Source organism: Leuresthes tenuis, unplaced genomic scaffold, assembly GCF_036924035.1.
Source record: "Leuresthes tenuis unplaced genomic scaffold, fLeuTen1.0.hap1 SCAF_16, whole genome shotgun sequence".
In the NCBI taxonomy this organism is placed as follows: Eukaryota; Metazoa; Chordata; class Actinopteri; order Atheriniformes; family Atherinopsidae; genus Leuresthes; species Leuresthes tenuis.
In genome coordinates, this window is record NW_027325370.1 from 9,603,773 (window position 1) to 9,624,428 (window position 20,656).

At 40.2% G+C, this 20,656-nt stretch overlaps 1 protein-coding gene across 4 annotated transcripts; it reads left to right on the top strand.

Moving 5' to 3' along the window:
- On the top strand, positions 1 to 19,662 carry pik3cd (phosphatidylinositol-4,5-bisphosphate 3-kinase, catalytic subunit delta). 4 transcript variants are annotated; one of them, XM_072366676.1, is made up of 23 exons: positions 1 to 341; positions 994 to 1,168; positions 1,863 to 2,091; positions 3,143 to 3,375; positions 3,712 to 3,888; positions 5,600 to 5,755; positions 6,229 to 6,318; positions 7,305 to 7,526; positions 10,774 to 10,870; positions 11,218 to 11,348; positions 11,434 to 11,481; positions 11,645 to 11,812; positions 13,300 to 13,421; positions 13,514 to 13,657; positions 13,747 to 13,846; positions 13,928 to 14,094; positions 14,656 to 14,765; positions 14,965 to 15,043; positions 15,130 to 15,297; positions 16,527 to 16,650; positions 16,948 to 17,093; positions 17,198 to 17,330; positions 17,412 to 19,662. In XM_072366676.1, exons 2-23 carry the CDS (start codon positions 1,028 to 1,030, stop codon positions 17,547 to 17,549), a joined length of 3,123 nt encoding a protein of 1,040 aa, XP_072222777.1. In that variant the 5' UTR covers positions 1 to 341; positions 994 to 1,027; the 3' UTR covers positions 17,550 to 19,662. The 4 variants fall into 4 exon arrangements, with proteins under 4 accessions (XP_072222777.1, XP_072222775.1, XP_072222774.1 ...); XM_072366674.1 differs by having other exon boundaries at positions 1 to 313; positions 991 to 1,168; XM_072366673.1 differs by having other exon boundaries at positions 1 to 313.
- Positions 19,663 to 20,656: the final 994 nt, after the last annotated feature.

Sequence of the window (20,656 nt, forward strand, 5' to 3'; positions counted from 1 at the left end):
TAACACTTTGCGGACGGTCCCTTGGCCCACAGGGAGCTGCAGCGCGCAGCCGCTCAGTCAGTCTGTCAACCGGCCTCCGTGCAGCAGCATCACCGCATGACTGTCAACGCAGCGGACCGAGGCAGGGAAACACTTCACCGCTTCACATGAACCGTGCGTCTGAACAGGTGGATCTCTGAACCCTCTCACTCACTTGGCGGATATACTCGCGGGGACATTTCGCCGTGATGTGACAGCCTCTATCTTCGCCCCGATAAAACCATGAAGAGATGACCGGATTATAAAGCTGACAGGCAAGTGTGTACGCCAACAGGTTGGCAAAGCTTTCGCCGTCATTTACTGTATGTAAGTTGTACTCAGACAACACGTTTAATGCCGGATTTGTTCCTATGTGTACTTCCTCTGCTGTCATTTCCTTTTTGCCGATTTCAAGAGCATTTTGCTCCGCAACACGTTGAAGATCAACGTTCCACTGTTGGTTCATGCAGATACATTTTTAGAGAGGCTAAGTCAGCCTACATGTGCTATTAAAATGCGGAGAAGCAGCTCACACAGCACATTTTTCTTAATCCTTTTACCAAAATCAATAGTGTAGAATTACTTTAAGGCACACAATAAAATTAGGTTCAGTCCTTCTGTACATGTGTGGGAAGCAGAAGCAGATTTCCAGACCACCTGTACTTCATGCAGTGTGCATAATTAATTCAGGAAAGTGAAGATTTTTTGTAGTGTGGTTCACCTGATCTGACCCTTGATCGTTTGATTGAATGTAAAGGTTGAGTTATTATCCAGGCCAAAAGCATTCAACTGCAAAACACACACACACAAATCTCAGTACATTTGTTTAAGTTCACCATTAAACATGGATTTCAAACAATAACCTAGTGATGATATATCATATCTATGGTTTTAGGAACAAACAAGTGTGTCAATGGTGAACCTATTAACCCTGGCAGTGCTTCCTCTGTGTGGACTGTGTGTTCCGATCAGCAGCAGGGGAGCTGACAGTAAATGAGAGGCCATCATCATGCCCCCGGGGAAGTATGGGATGCAGGAGGAGTGGGAACAGAAGGGAGACCAGGAGATCAACATGGATTTCCTGCTGCCGACCGGGATCTTCCTCAAATTCCCTGTGTCTCGAAACGACACCATCAAAAACATTAAAAAGGTACGTGTCCTCGCGCTGGGTTTATTCATTCATTATTCATTAATAACCATTCATTAATAGTCTTCAAGATAATTTAAATCCTGGTTGAGATAACATACAACACATTTATCATAGAAGGACACTGTGTCTAATAGACTTGAATTGATTGCAGACGGACTGTGGCACTGCTGACCACAGCTGCAAAATGCTGTTGCTACTAACAATACATTCTCAATAGGCCTTTAAACAAATTAGTTGACTTGATATTTCCTTCAGACATTAAACTAATTGGAACGTGCCGGAGTTCAAACAATGCCTGCTGGTTTTGATGCAACGATGGGAGGAGAAGTTACACCTTTGCTCCTTTGTGAAGGCAGCCAGCTCTCTGCTGAGGCAGATCTGCTGTGAAGCGTGAGAGTGCCAACAGCTCTGCCACTGCATGCTGTTTGATTCAGCCGTGCTAAGTAATGATTCTCTTGGAAGCCTTGAAGATGACTTAAAGATTAAATGCCTCTCTGCTCACCGTAATTCACTGGGAGTTTTTGAAAATGTACAGAACCTGTCAGAGTCATTTTCTTAACAGGTTTGTCTATAGAAATGACAGTGGTTGAGGTGTTCTGAATCACTGTTTGAGCGCTATTACATACTGGGACTGGGAGCACACAGCAGGCCTCACCTAAACTCTGTGTATTGCATTTCTTTGTTGTTGTTTCAGATGGTTTGGAAAAATGCCAGAAGTGAAGCTCTGTTCAGTGGACTGGGTGACCCTGATGGGTATGTCTTCACCTGCATCAACCAGACGGCAGAGAGGGAGGAACTGGAGGAAGAGTCGAGGCGGATAAGCGATGTGCGGCCTTTCATGTGTGTTCTGAGGCTGGTGGCGAGGGAGGGGGACCGAGTGGAGAAACTCACCAACACTCAGATCAGCCTGCTAATTGGCAAAGGTAAGCGGCATCCTTATTTCACAAGGATGGCATGGTGCTAGAGTTTCAGTGAGGTTTTCAGTGCTTGGTGGAGGAAGATAAAAAGACTTTAGTCATCATCACAAAGAAGATGAGAGTGCATTTTTTTTTAGATCAGCAGAGCTGTGCTGGCCTGGTTGTAGTCATCTGAATCACATCATAAACACTGGGGCATCTCTCAAGGACAAACAACAACTGATAGATAATAATATACGCAGTAAGAAACTAAAACAGGCCAGCACGGCGGTGTGGTGGTTAGATCTGTCACCTCACAACTAAAGGGCTCCTGGTGTGAATCCCGGCTGGGGCCTTTCTGTGTGGAGTTTGCATGTTCTCCCTGTGTATGCATGGGTTCTCTCAGAGTACGCTGGCTCCTCCCACCATCCAAAAACATGCATCTTGATTCTTAATTGAGCCTAAGAGTGAGTTCAGCGTGCATGGTTGTTTGTCTCTGTGTGACCCTGTGATAGACTGGTGGCCTGTCCAGGGTGTACCTCACCACTCAGCTGGTGTAGACTGCACACACACACCCCTCGTGACGTTTACTTGGATTGAGCGGGTATAGAAAATGGACGGATTTGAATTTGCCTTAAAATTCCCTCACATTTTGTTTTCCCCTGACTTCAGTGTTGCATAGCTTTTTACAAGTTTGAAACACCCAGAGTCATGTGAACTAAGGCTCTTTAATGTCTGGAGCTCATGACAGCTCGCACATTGAGATAAACCTGTTGCTATTTTTCAGGCTTTTGTGCACATGGGGGACAAATCCGTTGTCTGCCCCATCTTAAAAAAAAAAAAAAAAAAAAAAAACTTGTTTGCTTGCTTATTTCTTTTTTTTAAAAGTCCCCTCTAAGCAAAACAAAAGAAAAACACTACAATACTATTTGATTCTATTTGTGCAAAAGCGGTTTGGAAAAACAGAAAGAAAACCAGTTCAGAGGGATGGATTGGGTTTCAGTTAAAGCTCGTCATGAATAATGAGAAAATGTCACTGTATGAGTCTTGTGTTGCTTTTCTTTTTACAAACTGTCAGGTCTGCATGAGTTCGAAACCCAGAAGAACCACGAGGTGAATGAATTCCGAGCTAAGATGCGAACATTTTGCGAAGAGAAGGCTCATGAGCGGCAGAATTTGCCATGGCAACGGTGGATGGAGTACAACTTCCTGTGCAACTTGGAGCCATGCTGCTCTCCACCAGAGTGTGGGAGCGTGAAGTCAAAAAACAGCAAGAAGGTTTTCATCAATGTCAAGTTTGAGGCTTGCGATGTGAGTTGTTTTGCTGTTGTAGTTGTTATGAGTCATAGTCGAGTCATAGTCGACTTGTTAGTGTTATGGTTTAACAGGGCAGCTGTAATGAAGCCCATAAAGAGCACGGTGGCTTTGATTGGAAAAACTGTGGTTCTACCTTGTGTAGACTAATTGTGGAGGATGCTTTGAACTACTGTGAGCACCTTTGGAAATCCCCCTCCCACTGCATAAAAACTACACTGAGAACAATACCATTAAGGCGCAGGATCCAGAGACTGTAAAGCTACATGCTGTATGATTTTCTGTAAAAAACCAGTGCCTTTGTTTGAAATATTTAATCTGTGGATCTTACAGGAGAGCTTCATGCTGCAGCAGGATCCTCAGGACTTCCCACTGGCGCTGATGAAGAGCGCCCTGAAAAAGAAGGCCACCGTGTTTCGCTCAGTGCGGCAGGAGCCCGAGGACTACACCTTACAGGTCAACGGGAGATGGGAGTTCATCTACGGGAAACACCCACTCTGCCAGTTCAAAGTGAGTTTCTGCTGTGAAAGCGAGAGAAAAAAAATTTAGCCAATTATTTAATTGTTTTAAGTGTTATTCTCATTCGAGCATCGCTGGATTTTATTGGTTTGGAAGGTCAGATCAACTGAAATTTGTCAAAATTCAACGGTTTCACTGCACCCTGAAGGGGTGGATCAGGGCTCGGTCAGTAACTGCACATTTTTATTGAGCAATATTAACGGGTGAAATTTAAACGGATTGAAACATCCAATACATTTTCAGTTGTGTTACTTTGAATTGTGATTGATTACAGTGAGTCACACAATTAATAGTGATTGAAATTTCAAGCTACTTATCCGCAGCACCGCTTACAGTAAATGACATGCTCAGATATTAGGACTAAATGCAACATCTATCTTGTTCAGACCAAATAGGGTCTCCATACTCCTTCCTTTAGAGTCTGAAATGTCTGGGTTTGATATGATTTTTCACATTTAGGATCATTAAGAGGACAGACAATAACTTAAAAGCTGAAGACTTAGGCTTTCAAGTGGCTTCTGTTATATGTTTTAATCGGCTTGAGAGGCCGAGAATGAAAGGTTTTAGTGTCATGGGCAATCCCTTCAAGTTTCTCAGAGGCAGAAGGCGTCAGTTAGATGGTAACAAGAGGTGTTGCAGCAAAGTACGGCATGAGAAAGATTAAATTTTGGTGAACATTGAATGTCCCCGTAAATAAAAATGAGAATATGTTAATGAGCATATCATGGAGACACGGTAGCATTAAGCAGTTAGGCATCTTTTCCAGTCTTTCATTTTCACTGTCCGCTGTCATTCAGAAGATTCATTTTTGTTCAGACTAAAGCTGGTCTGCCTTGGTGATATTTTTGTAGCATGTTGCATTTGTTTTATCCTCACAAGCCTTCTGGAAATGCTGCAGAGAGGCAATTAGCGCAGATGTCACACTATTTGTTTCCAACAGTCATTCTCTTTTACCATGAAAGGAGTGTGCCACAGAGCAGGTTGTAGCCTCCATCATTCATGTTCTTCAATTCTTGTGGTTACCTGACTTGTAGATATTTTCAGATGCTATTTTACATGCTTTCAACCCCTGCTTACTTCATATTTACAAATGTTATCCTTTCCCTTTTGTCTCATAGTGTCGTTTTTTTGCCAGACAACTATAGTACAAACAAATGAAACCTTTACTTAAGGCTGATTTAAGTTTATTAAGATAGATTTGAAGAGATCTTGGTCCTTTTTAAAGATTATTCTCATTATCTTTCAGCTAAAACTACAACCATGGAAAAAAGCGATGGAGAATGCTAGTTTTTTTATGCCCTGTTTTATGTTGTTTGTCTGCATGCTCTCTGCATGCTGTGAGTTTAGCCTGGAGCTGGTGGTCCATGACAGCAGAAAGGATAGTCAGATCAAAAGTGGTGTCAGACGAGATGTTGGTGGCAGGAGTCTCCACTGTTGATTTTGAAACTCCAGCTACCTGCAAGGGGTGACTCATATCACTCTAGCAGCCCTGCAGAGAGGAACTGCACCCATCCACACGTAATGAGATTTTGACTGCATTAACCTACAGCAAATGAACAGCCTTCAGGAGTTAACCAGTGCTATCGGGACACTGGGAAATATCTGTGGGTGAGCTGACTGATGACTGTACCGGAGAACAACAAAAACAAAAACCTTCTTATGTCCCTTCTTGTTGTCTGTCTCTGTCTCATGTTTTCCCCAGTATATTTTCTCATGTTTGAGAAATGGTCAAAACCCTCAGCTCACCATGGTGCACCACTCAACCGTCAGCAAATATCAGGAGGAGCAAGGCAGAATGTGCAGCCAGATGTACAAGAATCGCTCCCTGTCCAGACCTCCTCCTCTGCCCGTGAAGAAGGTGAGAGGTTGTCTTTCATTAACTCGACAGCACTTTTTCTTTCTCTCTTCGTCACAGTCGCTTCCCAACCAGCCTCTGGACTTTTGCACGCTTAAAGAAAACCGTGTAGATGATTTACACCTTCGACAGCTTTGCTTACGTTCACTGTCGCTGAACATACTGTATTAGACACTTTGTTTCTATACTTTTATCTGAATTTATTCGCATTCAAAAAGGAGGAATATGGGAAGCTGAGAATGGTAGAATGTTTTAAAACGGACCTAATGAAAGTGTCCTGCAATGCCTTTTTTTTTATCAGTTTCTTACAGTTTAAAAACTGTCTCTTTAAAGTGTACATTGCTGTGCATCCCTCTTTTGACTCGTTGCTAAACAGGATATTGTAGCAACTGTTTCATAACTTAGATTCCAGTGAAAGCGATGAATGCAATTTTGATAAGAAGAATTTGAATATCCTTTTCTTTGATGCCCTACAGCAGAACACCTCCTCTCTCTGGTCCATCAATGAGACTTTCTACATTCACCTGCTGCAGGGCAGCCGAGTCAATGCAGATGAAGGAATGAAGGTTGGTGTGGTTTGGCGTGGGTTTTTTTCTCTCTTTGCTGCTCAATGAAATGTGGCATGGACTTGTTTACCAATATTTCAATTTCAGTTGTAGGAACAGTGAAGTTGACATGTAAATGACAGGGAGTCACATGGTCCAGACCGCACGTTTCCCATAATTCATCAAGGCGGTTGGTTAAAACTTCAAAACAGGAAGTGGGGAGGGCCTATCTGGTTTTTACATCTCACTCTGAGGCCTAGATTCTAAGAAAAAACTTCATGCTCTCTTCTCTCGCTCTCAAATGCACTTCTTTTGTCATAGGGCTGTATGCATTTTGTTACTATTGCAAGTCGGTCACGGCCTAGCTTTAAATATACAGCTTGTCAATGTTTTCTCTGTAATCTTTCTTGTAAAAAAAAAAAAAAGTGGTAAATGGACCTACAAATACATAGTTCTAGTATTATGATATTTAATTTTTACTGTGTTTTGCCACATTAGAAAAAAAAAAAGACAAATGCAAACATGTGTCTGCGTTTGTAATTGTGCTTTACAACTAATGTGTTACTGTTTAAATGGGTTATTACATATAAGTGCACTTCCGGCTGCTGCCTTGGGGCATCATGACTCATGGCTAATTTGTGCTGTCACATAATTATCACTACCGTCTGCTGTTGGCAGGCAGAGGTTTGAAAACATACCCACTTATATTTTGCAAATATAGCATCTCCACTGAGCCAAAAGGCTGATATTGAGTTATGATTCTAGCGGGTGTTTATTATATCTGGTGGACATCAAAATGCATTGCAGCCTGTTTACATTGTGAACGTGTAGACCCTTTGACTCATAGCTTGAGTGACACAGGAAGCTCTGAATCATCTATCACGAAGTCTATAAATCTTCAACAAACAATCACCCTCACGCAAGTGCTAAACTCTTCAGCTTCCAAACCACATGTCATGCCTTCATCTAATCTCCACTGTGTGTGTGTGTGTGTGCTTCCCCTCCAGCTTGTTGTGCAGGCTGGTCTGTTCCACGGCAGCGAGCTGCTCTGTAAGGTGGTGACCAGCTCGGAGGTGACGGTGTGCTCCGAGCCGCTGTGGGATCAGAGGCTGGAGTTTGACATAAACGTGTCCGACCTGCCCCGCATGAGCCGTCTGTGCTTTGCCCTCTATGCGGTCATTGAGAAGGCCAAGAAACCCCGCGGCACCAAAAAGAAGAATAAGAAAGCTGTGAGTCTGTCAGAAACTCGTACAAGTTGTAAGCAGAAGAGTGCCCGGGCTGGTGGGTGTGAATTTGTTGGCAGGCACAAACAGATCTGTTTCCTCTCCAGTGTGTAGTGCGTGCAGTCAAGTGTGTGCTGTGTGGGTGTGTTTTGCTGTTGCGTCTGGTTGTGCAAGTGTGTTCAGTGGCAAGACTGCGGTTAACATTTCATCCGCTTCAGCTCTTTTATCTGTACATCAGTCCAAAGGAGGAAGGAATTGGTAAAAAATTTTCAAGGAATTTTAAATTTGTCACCATTACACACACACACGCTCCCACACATTGAAAGTTTTACCTTTTGATTAGTCAGTGTTAAAACTTACTCAGGGGAAAGTTTAGAGGAGAGACCTAAAATATTGTGCAGGTGAGTGACCCGTGCATTGTTTTTTTACGTTGCATTACACAATACAAGAAAGCCCTGCTACTACACATTAAGCCCCAGTGTGTGCTTATTTATTGATTTATTTCATTTTGCATCAGTTGGATTTTATTGAAGCCTTTTTTTTAAATGTTGAAAACCTTTAGCATAGAAGAACAGAAGCCTTAGTGCCAGCAGGCACTGTAACATTGACAGTCTTTTTGCTTTGCTATGTGTTTGGCCTGTAATTACAGCGTCTAAATTTAAATTTCAAGCTGTGTGGGTGATAGTGGCAGATCATGAGCCATGTCATTCGTATGTGACACTGCGCCATGTTTATTCCAGCCTAGAGAGAAATATTCCAATACGGATAGACATATAAATCAGTCAGAGCAACTTCAGTTTCATTACACATATGAATGATAAAAGGTGTACAGCTGAAATGTGGTTGTTTTTAAAGAGACTCTCTCTGTCTTCATTCAGCATTGAGCCTGTGAAGAAAAAAAAAAAAACTACGGATAAATGCAAAGTTTTTGTTTGTGTTGGTCAGCAACAGAAAAACTGCAGAAAAAGGTTGTTTCCCCAATGATATCCAAGGGACTGATCCTTGGATATCGTTGCCTGTGACACAGAGAAGATGAATCTTGCTGGTTTGTTTACTTTAATATCCTGATTGCTGCCACCAGGAGTTTGAATAAGCTAAGTTTGAATAATATTCGTATGTAGTAACATAGAGAAAAATAAAGATGAAAATCAAAACTCAAAATAACCAGAAAATTCATACAGTGTACACGTATGAATGAAATTTTAAAGGATCGTGAAAAAAAGTAGAAGTACTAAAAAAAAAAAATTTTTTAAAGATTTTTTTTTCATATCATTTTAACACATTACCTTTATTCCTGGAGGTGAATGTATTTTGACAGCAATACAAATAATACATTTACAACCGTTATTACATTCAGTCCTAAATCATTCAGCTGTCAGAAAGTGTGTTTTGATCATGAGCCGATGGTTCCCGAGATGGTCCCAGCCTCTGAATTGTGAGGATTTGATTCCTGTGTCTGTTGCATCTTTCTGAGCTGTTTATCTTTATCTAGCACTGGTTAGTTGTGAGATTTCATACCTATTCTATTAAACTTGGCTGGCTGAATATTATTGAGAAATATAATCATCAGATTATTGAGTATGGAAAAAAAATGAGTTAGATAAATGAACACATTTATAATGCAGATTATTTGAAATGTAGCTGTAAAATTAATTATTTGAATCCCTTATGTTATGAACGATTGTAATTCATTTAAAATAGTTTCACAATAGTTCGAAACCAATAATGGCACTACGGTTGTGACACTTAAAGGGGACACAGGCACAAGTTCCTCAAATGTTATTTTCTTTCCTCTTTAAACATCTCAAAATATTTTGAATCCAGATTAAATGCATTTCTCAAAGCATATTCGGGAACGTTGGTCTAATTTAATTACCCTTTCAGAAACAGCCCTGTCGCAAAGTACAGATGTGCTTTGTGTATCCTACAACATGTAGAATGCTGTCTCATGTATGTATGTTTGTGTTGCTGCTGCTGTTGGAGCGCATGAGGAGCACAGTCCCCGAAACTGTTCAGTGTAAATGAATAGGATTAAAAACTGTATTCTCTATCAGTCACCATTAACAAAGCTGGCAACATTAGAGGAAACACCAGCTCTGATGTGGAGGAGAACAAAAAAAAAAAAATTGTTTAGAACTTGTCCAGTCCAATTACCCTTAAAATATGAAAACATATGTATAAATGAACTTATATATGATTATTAAAAGAAATTCAGTCTCTAATCTTGCACTTTTGTTTAAACATTGTCATGAAATGATTTTGGTAAACTATTTTAAACTTCCTAATGTTCTGATTTGGTAGAATCCCTTATCGTCGCAGTCAGTAACTATGATACGACATTTGAAGCGGACTGTTTAAGAATCCTGTTTCGTGCACAGCTACAGCAGTGGGAGTACTACACTGCGCGACCCACTCAAAGAACAAAAACAAATTCCCCTTTTTCTGCAGCTGTGGTCTCAGCATCTTTTGTTTTTGACAGCTTTGCAGCAGCTGTGGGCACCGTGTTTGGTTGGACTCCCCCAACACGGTGGCCAGGTGTGTTTTATAGACATCAAGGCCACTTCTGCTTTCTGAGCCACTTCTCTCTTCTGTTGCCCGGAAGAGAAGTCCTGCAGCCAGACACAAGCGAGGCAGACGGAAGTTGAGCTATTTTAGCTGTTCTTGTTGATCTGCAACGCCTCTGTTTTTAACTGCACTTTCTCAACTTGAGTATGTTGGTTTTGTTTTCAACGCGCTGAAGTAACACAAGTTATTTTTCTTCTCTTCGCCTGGAACTTAGCTCCATTTCTGCAGCGAGAAACTTGAAATAAAACGTGTTGCAAGAGCCTGCAAAGCACTTTTCTTCACAACTGGGATAAAACATTCTGAAGTCCTAAGAATGTTTTCTTGATGCTTTGTGATTTGAATACAAGCGAACCACTGAAGTAAAGCATGTTTTGAACGAGGGAGGGTTAGTCATTCAGAATGCTTAAGATTGATTGATTAAAAATGTTTTATCTTTAAGGAACTTCCGGTATATTTTTTTCAATGTTGCACAAATTAGTTGATTGTGTAACATTTTACCTTAACAATAACTTGAAAAGCTGGTACAAAGCACTGCATGTGTTCTGGTGGAAATCATCTCAACTAAATACACTACTTTTATAGCATTTGGGTCAGGAAGAAATTTTGGCAACTCACACAACATTTGCAGGATTTCACAGCTTGCAGGTAGCCAGTGAACCTAATCCTCCTGGCGAATTTGTCTTTTTAGGATTGTCCGATTGCCTGGGTGAACACTATGGTGTTTGACTACAAGGACCAGCTGAAGACCGGAGAGTTCCTCTTATCCACATGGCCATCTGTACCTGGTAAATTCTGCCTCCTCTCACATTTCATCCTCCCAGAAAACACCTCACATAGTCACAGCATCCTCCACAACGCTCATCTGGACTCGCTACTGTCTGAAATATCCAGGAAGATATATGACACCGTAAAAACCTCCCATATTTCTACATTTTGAATATGCTAATGCATAGAGTCAAAAGTATATTTGTAAGGTGTGGTTGGTAGATGTTTATTAGCTTTGGTTGTAGTATAAAGGGATTTTTTTTGTCTTTGTCAGTGTATTTGTTTTAAATATAAAGATTGAAATTGTGCTCACTGAGTGGACAAAAATCCATGAGAAAACATTTGATTTATGACATTTTTATTACAGATGATAAAAGTGACCTGTTGAACCCAATGGGAACAGTGGAGAAGAACCCCAATGTGGACAGTGCTGCCGGGCTTCTCATACGCTTCCCAAACATCCGGCCGTACCCTCTTTATTATCCTCCTGTTGCCAAGGTAGTTTTTCCCCAAAATGTTTTTTCGTCTGGCTAAAACAGGGATTTCTGTCACTGTCAGTCTAAAATCCCTCTTCTGTTTTCAGTTAAGTGACGCGGAGAATGGTGATACACTTTTTCCCTCTAAAGAAGACGTAAGGCTCACTCAATGCAGCATTTTTTTTTTTACAATTTTTAAACAGTTTAGATAAATGAATAAATATCAATATATATATATGAATAGGAGCTGTTTCTTGCTGATCACAAAGGTTTTTGTTTTGTTTTTAACTTTTGTACTGTGCATTTCTCTCCATGTAGTACATGAAACTGAAAGAAATCATGGACAACAAAAACTACACTGAGTTTTTTGAGGATGAGAAAGAGCTCCTGTGGAAGCTCCGCACAGACATCCGCGATTATTATCCAGAAAGTCTGTCCAAGCTGCTCCTCATCACTAAATGGAATAAGCGTGAGGACGTAGTTCAGGTATGAATGGAGAATTGTGGAAGAGAATTTCCGCTATTGATGTGATTTTTCTTTTTCTTTGTTGTTCTTAAGTCATTTGGAAATCTTGGATCAGCACACAAAACCTGAGTAAAATTAAGTATTCCCAGTGTACAGCAGTATGACATTAATCACTATAAACCTACATCGTCATGAGTACTTTACATGACATTTACATGCTAATACTACTAATACTTGGTCTATTTGTTCTTACTATCCACCATTATCATTGACTGTGATTCCGAACAGTCCAACCAAGAGGGCTGCAGCTTGTAAATCTTTATTATAACAAATTAATCTACCAATTCACTGGTTTACTAACTGATTGATAAGTAAAAATGTTAACATATGCATGCTAACATGCTTACAGTGACAGTGCTATCAGGTTCAATTGATCAGGGTTTAATTTAACCCCTGTTAATGCTGGCTGAAGATCCATGTAAATCCATCAAATATTTGTTAAGAATTTTCAACCAAAGTTATTGATGGACTGACTGTCAGCAGACCTTGGCTTAAAAACTCCCACTTTTCCCATGGTGATTGCCGCAGCTATATTCACAGTATGACAGTATTCACTGAGTGCTTCTATGTTTAATTCAAGATTTCTATCCAGGAACCGTTGCACGTTTGCATGCACCATAATCCACATTTTGAGTCTTCTCCCTCATATTCAAGATGTACTATTTACGTGGAACATAAAAACACTGATATTCATATCCTTGTGTACAGTATATGGTCATATAAGCATCCAGGTTTCCAATGATGTATGTTCAGTTGTGCCATCGCCTCAACCACAGATGGTTTTACCAGCAGAAAATATTCAGAACCCTGTATGAGGGGTTTTTATAGAACTGGGATAGTTCAGTCATAAGCAGGGACGTTTCACTGACTCGCTCTCATTCAGCATTTGAAGATGTTTTTCTCCCTTTCTTTTTTTTGTTAGACATATTCTAATCTGCTTAAGAGATTTGTAAGCCTCTTAAATGTCCTTCTCCTTACACCCTACAGTCTTATCCATTTGAGCTCTTGTAAGGGCTAAGATGCATTTTCAATAACTTACATCTTCACAGGGATCTAGTCTTTCATTTAAGAGGAAATCTTTGAAAACAAAAACTCAAGAAGTTAGTCACAAAGAGCAAATTCTTGTACTCTGCTGCTGATCTTTGTGTTGTATTTTTTTGAACACATAACCAAATTTCAGTTCTACTTTATTAGGTTTATTATTCAATGAATGCTATAAGCCAGAGAGATGCATCCACTTAAGAGAGAGACATCAACAAATACCATTTTAGCTTGATAAAGTGTTCACAATTGAGTAACTGTCCATCAGAATATTTGCTTTTCATTCCCATTCAACTATGTGAAAGTAAAAATTCTGTACCCTAAAGCTCTCATTACATTTCAACCAAACAAAAGATAGTTTTGATTGTTCTCATTGTGGCACAAAATTCTCATCTCATTCTCCTCAGATGGTGAGTTTACTGAGGATCTGGCCCGAACTCCCTGCAATCCAAGCCTTAGAACTTTTAGACTACAGCTTTCCCGACCCGGCAGTCCGTTCTTTCACTATCAGATGCCTCAAAAAGCTCAGGTACACACATACTGACTGTATGTTCATGCTTTAGCTGTGTACACTTTCCTGATCTGAGTGCTAACGCCATCACAAAATTTCTCTGCACATAGTGATGATGAACTACTGCACTACTTAATCCAACTGGTCCAAGTCCTAAAGTACGAGTCCTACCTGGACTGTGACCTCACAACCTTCCTGCTTGAGAGAGCATTGTCAAACAGAAGAATAGGACACTTTCTGTTTTGGCATCTCAGGTAAAATGCAGGCTAATATAAAGAAATCAGACAAGGTCAATTACATCCACAGGCTTTCGTTTGACTGTTGATTTTGTGTTTATTTCTAGGTCAGAGATTCACGTGGCATCTGTGAGTTTGCGTTTTGGCCTGATCCTGGAGGCTTACTGCAGGGGAAACCTCCACCACATCAAGCTCTTAACCAAACAGGTAATCACAGCCTCATTCCCATGACATTAAGCTCATGGATATATGCGTTTGTTGCTCTAAATCTCAACCTGTGGTGCACAGAACGAGGCTCTGGGCAAAATGAAGGCTCTGAGCGACATTGTCAAGTCGGGCTCCCAGAAGATGACAGTGGAGGACCTGAAGCTGTGCATCAGACAGGAGTCTTATCTGGAGGCCCTATCGGACCTACTGTCCCCACTTAACCCAAGCATCATCCTCACCGAGATCTGGTTAGTGCCAAAAATTCATGCGAACGCACAGAGCATAACTGTTTTGTCACAGTGGAATTATTTCTCTCCCTGATTGGATTCTTGGGGCAACGTCTGGATCCATTCTGGGTTTATTTAATTATTTTTTAAGAAAGCATTTATTCATCATACTGACAAAGTAACCTTTTATAGGTACAGGACAACTGGACATTTTGTTGGATTTTGAATCATGCCCTTTCAAATCTTGCATTATTTATTTCCCCAACAGATGATGATGGTGCTAGTTTTTGCTCTCTCTACAGCTTAAACCTGTTCATACCTGTTGAAAAGTGGTCATTTAAGAGCAAAGACAAAGAGTTTAGTCTTGGCCTTTTGATACAATGTTTATACTGAATATCAGCTCACAAGGGACAATAGTCAATGACGCTTAAATATTTAAGAATTCAAAATGTTACATTTCAATGTTGAAATAAAAAAATTGCTCAGTATTTTGTGACAAAAAACTAAAAAGTTGTTAATTGTCATGTGCCTTTGAATCTGTTCAAAAGATCACGTTTATAATGTTTGCTTCTGCTGTTGCAGCGCAGATAAGTGCAGATTTATGGACTCCAAAATGAAGCCACTCTGGCTGATGTACAAGAACCCCTCAGCTCCGGAAGACATGGTGGGCATCATCTTCAAAAACGGAGATGGTGAGATATAAAAGAATCTGAATGTATTGCTTCACACATACGTATAGAATTCAGTCTTGCACATAAGAATATGCAGTGAAGATCCACATAACTAAAGGGATCAAACTCAAAAATGGAAAGGATTAGAAGTCTAACAACACTGAGGTGAAAGTTACGATAACATTGATTTATTTCCTTTATTTTGTCTGATTACTTTTAGATCTTCGACAAGACATGTTGACTCTGCAGATGATCCAGCTCATGGAGAATCTATGGAAGAGGGAAGGTCTTGATCTCAGGTGGGGGCTTCATTTTGCAGCACTTCATCATTTTGAATAAAGAGGGCTTCCACATTAACCAGCTTCCATTTCACCTGCACTCACAGGATGATTCCTTACGGCTGCTTGTCTACTGGGAACAAAATGGGGCTCATTGAGGTAGTGAAGAACTCCGACACCATTGCCAACATCCAGCGCAACAGCAGTAACAGCGCAGCTACTGCTGCCTTCAACAAGGATGCCTTGCTCAACTGGCTCAAATCTAAGAATCCTGGGTGAGTATGATGAACTGTGACACAATGGTAACTCTTAGAAGCCTCAGAAAGTCATCTTATACCACGATGATTCTGTATTGATCTCTCTGGAAGCACTGACTCTCTGTAACTCCATGAACCAGCCACTTGCTCTATTATTTCTGCACCAAAGCACTATTTTAAGCAGCACATAAGCCAGCAGTGGGAATGTGCAAATCCACCCATACAGCTCTGTCTCTGGAAAAATTGCCCCAGTTCTACATAGGAGGATCCCTAATGCTCCAAAGACCGCACTTAAGTGAGCTCAGTTGCAAACATTAGACTAGCTCAAGCCATCATGTCATCTTGTGTATTGTATTCACCTTGAAAATAGTGAAATCTTCAGACAGACCTGCAGTTATCTCTTGTTTTCTTTTGTGCTACCTCAGTTAAGTTATCGAAAAAAAAGAGCATTGGATTTTAAAAAATGTACTGGAGTCTAAATTTTGGGTCACACATTGTGGTGCTGAGTTGGTGTTATTTTTATTTTTCGCACAAAAATGGTAAAGTAGTGTGCTAATTTCACCTGTACTACTTCAAAACCTCATAAATGTTTTACCATAATACCACACAAAACAATCTGTTGATGAACAGTTAATATGATAACGAATGAATGTAATAGGTGAGTGCACACCAGTCAGCCACAGCACAAAACCAACAGCCAACAAGTTTTCTTGTGGGTCCCACTTTGGTCCCCTAAATAGCTTGAACCCGCCAGGGCATGAACACCAGACCTCAGGGGGTGTCATGTGGTGTCTGGCGTGGCATTGGCAGCAGATCTTTGGTCCTGTAGGTTGAAAACTGCAGTCCCTACAGATCAGCTTTGAGCCTGCGGTGCTTGATAAAGAGGATTGTTTGATATCATGAACAAACCTTTGTATGTTAAGTTGGCAACGCAGGCTCAGCAGACTGCACAGCAGAAAAGAGAGATGCTGCAGAGCCTGAAACAAAAATGAGTAAAAGCTTAACGCAATGAGCCCGATGCATGTCTAGACTGTGAAAGGATGTGACAGTCAATCATTGATCTGCTACAGGAACTCCTCTGTGAATGTTTCATACAAGAAGCTGCAGCAGTGAAGACAGTCCGCCTTGAGGCTCTGTGTGTTTTTGTGAAATGCTTGTTTTATGACGAGAAGTGTGAAAGTACAGTAAAAACAAAACTCACTCATGCTTTACTTCCTTGTTTGTCTGACTTTTTTTTTTGTCACCAGGGACAAACTTGAACAAGCAATAGAAGAGTTCACGCTGTCCTGTGCTGGCTACTGTGTAGCTACGTATGTGCTGGGTATCGGAGATCGTCACAATGACAATATCATGATCAGGGAAACTGGACAGGTCAGGTTTACCACATGTCTGCCCTTCTATGTATGTCACTGCTTAATGTGGAACATCAGTCTTATCTTTGAGATGTAAACCTGATTGTTTGGCAGTTGTTTCTGAATGTCCCTTTTGACATGAAACTTGACAGTAATACTTAGTGCTGAGTTTTAATTGAAATCTATGGAATATTTTGTTTAAATTAGGTGGTCACATTGGAGTATAATCTTTCAGGTGACACACTGGTTAGTGAGGAATGACTGTGATCAGTGATTCAGAACCTTCTTAACAGTGATTTTAACCTTTACTATTTAGCTGTTCCACATTGACTTTGGGCATTTCCTGGGCAACTTCAAGCGGAAACTCGGGATCAACAGGGAGCGTGTGCCTTTTATCTTGACATATGACTTTGTCCATGTCATCCAGCAAGGAAGGACAAACAACAGTGAGAAGTTTGAAAGGTACAATTCTGTCATTTTATGACCTACTTGATGCAATTGCAGACTATCCTAGAGTTCTGTTGCATTCTTCGGACTCATGGCTGCTTTGGTATCCATGCTGACAGGTTCAGAGAGTGCTGTGAGCGGGCCTACAAGATCCTGTGTCGGAACGGGACGCTATTCGTAAACCTCTTCGCTATGATGAAGGCAGCAGGGCTGCCTGAGCTCACCTCTTTCAAAGATATCCAGTATTTAAAGGTACTTCGCAGTCACAATGCTGCTAATGATGATTTGGGTGTCATGGCAAGTATATTCACAGTTGTTTCTTGCTTTCAAAAGGACTCCTTATCTTTGGGCAAATCAGAGGACGAAGCACTGAAGAACTTTAAAGTAAAGTTCAACGAAGCTTTGCGGGAGAGCTGGAAGACAAAGGTCAACTGGATGATGCACTCCTTGGCCAAAGATAATAGACCTTGAAGAGCAGTGGACCAGTCAAATCTACCGGAAATGATTGATTTTAACTTATAGACACAAAAGTGTATGGCATTCAAAGAGAGACATTAGCTAAATGTTTACATGTCACTGGCCTGTCTATGGTAAATAACAACTAAGCAGAGGCGTCCAAAGACAAAGAAAGGATCATGGCGCATCATTTCAACACACATATTTTCACTCTGTCGTCATTGTCACATCTACAACTGGAAAGTCTTTGCCTCGGAGAGATGTCAACCCGGATCAAAAAAGCCTTCTTGGTTTGTCGAAATTGCTACTTGAAAAATGCACCGCTCAGACAAAGTATTATGAACCACTGAAACCGAAAGTTCATCTCGTCGACTGCATTACTCAGCAGGGAGTAGGCTGCAAACAAACTTCTTGATGACTTTAGACGCCGCTCGGTTGCAAAGTACAATAAGAGAGCAGCAGTTTCACCTCAAGACCATGGTACAGTTTACAATCCTCGATGGCTGTCATTTTCTCTCATTTCTACCGCCTCTTTGCTTTTGAGTAATTTTTTATTGTATTTAATTTTGTTATTTTAAAGCACTTGTAAAGTCACGGTGGCTCTTTTAAAAAGATGTTGTTTTATTGCTGTAACATTGTGGTTTGATATTGCCTAATATGTTGCTTCTAAAGTGCCAATACACATGAAGCATTGTAACATTTAGTTTGTGATGAGAAATTATTCCTTTTATTTTGAAATGCCAGAATACCAGGTTGTGTTGCCCAGCAGAACCTTGAGAAACAGCTATCAAGCATTAAAGGAACAATCCGCCTTTTCAACTTTTCTTCCTCAGATGAGAAGTTCAACACGACTCTCTCGTCTTTCTGTTAGATACGATCCAGCATCTTGAAACTTACTGCTTAGCATAGCACAAAAACTGGAAAGAAGTGGAGCTGGCTAACCTGGCTCTGAGCCTAAATAAAAAAAATTATCTGTCCCTCCAAATGTCACAAGATGTTAATCGGTGAGCTTAGAGTTGCTGGTTGACAGACTCATAATCAGGCTTATAGTTATCCCTGTTGGCTTTTTTCCTTCTAAGCTAAGCAAACCATCTTCTGGCTCTAGCTTCATGTTATCACACACTCTGAGAACGGTGTTGATTTCATTTTCCGATCTTTAGGTTGTGCGGACTATTCTTTTATGCCATTGGCTGCTGGATAAAGAAATGACCACATTGCTTTTAGGCAAAGATGTCATTTACGTTTGGTCAAAGGAAGAAACAAATTTTAAATTTTTGGTCCAAATAAGACAATAAGTTTGTGGGCTCATAAAAGCCATTAACTTGCATTGTTTATTTTTTTCTCATAATGTGCTACTGGTCACGTAGCTGTGTGTGGGGGTTTATGTGTGTGCGTGGGTGTATTCGTGTGCCTTTGTTCTCTGATATATTTAAGTTGTTGCGCTGTGATCTCTGTTGCATTTTTGACCAGATGTGCCATAAAAGAGATTTCCCACGTATGCCATTTGCGGTCATACTTTGACATAGCTGATGCAGCACAAAAGTGTTTAAGTGAGCCCCGATGCTGTAAGATTTAATATTCAGATGATTTTGAATTACTTAACATGCTGTATATCCTACTCTATGTCCTGTAACGACAACTTGAATGAAGGAAAATGTGCTTTTTGCTGCCTCTTTTTATTTTATTGAGCAGTTAAAATGGTCTCTACTCTTTAAATGAGTCTCTGTACAGATGACTTGAGGAAGAGCAAGTGTAGCTGTAGATTACACAGCACAAAGATTGTACATCTTAAGCTACTGAAAGATTCACTGTGGAATTTAAACATTGGTTATTACTGTCGCTCAGTCTGGGCTCCACGAAACACTGCTAAGCCACAAGGCCTTGTTACTTTTGCAAATTGTAAAATTTACTGCAGTTGCCTTTTTATTACCTGATTGTTACTTCTTTGTCATATGGTACAAATCTTTTAAGTCCCAGGCCTGATTTACACACATGCAGCTGAAAGACCGACTGTGTCCTGTCAACGTAGGTCTTATGTGGAGCTGTCATTTATCTGCATCCTGTTTTTACATTTGCTTACTCACTGTTGGAAGGAAAAGATGTGCTCAATAAACTATTTGCAACCAGAGTGCTTTATAGGTTTCAACTCATTTGGATTCTAGCATTCTGTTTCTTTGTAGGACTGAAGAAAAGGCTGATCAGAACAATAGGTTGTCAGCATTTTCCATTTTTTGCCTGAGTATCCTCCTGTATTATGAGGTAGAGGGTCTCTGTTCAGATCTGTACGAGTAAACAATGAACAGATGCATTTTTAACGACTTTAGAAAATCAAACTGGCCCATTTTTAGTGTATTGTTATATGTGAATATCATTTATGTGGCTTTATCAGTGCAGAGTGTTTCTATCTGATCTGGCCCACATTCAGTGTCGCTTTCTTAATCAAGGCTGTAGAAAGCAAACATATTTTCGAGAGCCCAGAGTTACAATATTAATTTCAAAAGAGTTAAGGTGAAATCATTAAATACTAATACTGAAAATGCTATCATATTTTGAAAAAGATGTGCTTAAAGAAAAAAAATCAATACTGCCTAAGAGCCTGAAGACTATAGCTGTGCAATATAAGCTTTCACCCTTGTCTCTTGTGTACAATGACCTGAAACTGAGGTTATGTTTTGCAGATGAGGAGATTTAGTTTGAGAAACACAATTCTTAAATCACAGTTTCCCCACACAGTCACAGTGATGAACTCCTCATATCTACTTTTGAAAGACTCCTCAGCCTCTGTTGGATGCATTCTTTATATCCTGCCATGTTACTGACCTATAACGAAATTATTTAATTAGATGTGAAAGGAAACATCACACAACATTTCCTGAACGTTTCAAAAAGTTTCGGCAGTATCAAATTCAATGTAAACTAACATTTATCAGCTTCACCGTTTTAAGTTAAGTATGGCGTTTAACTTTTTTTTTTTTTTTAAAGGTTGTACCTCCAATAAGTGTTGTAGTATTTAGTCTTATATAATGTTAAACAATGTTAAACATTATTCAGGTTCAGGTTTTTAGTTTTTATTTTCCTCCGATTCTAATAATACCGGTTATCTCAAAGGAAATTTAAAAAAA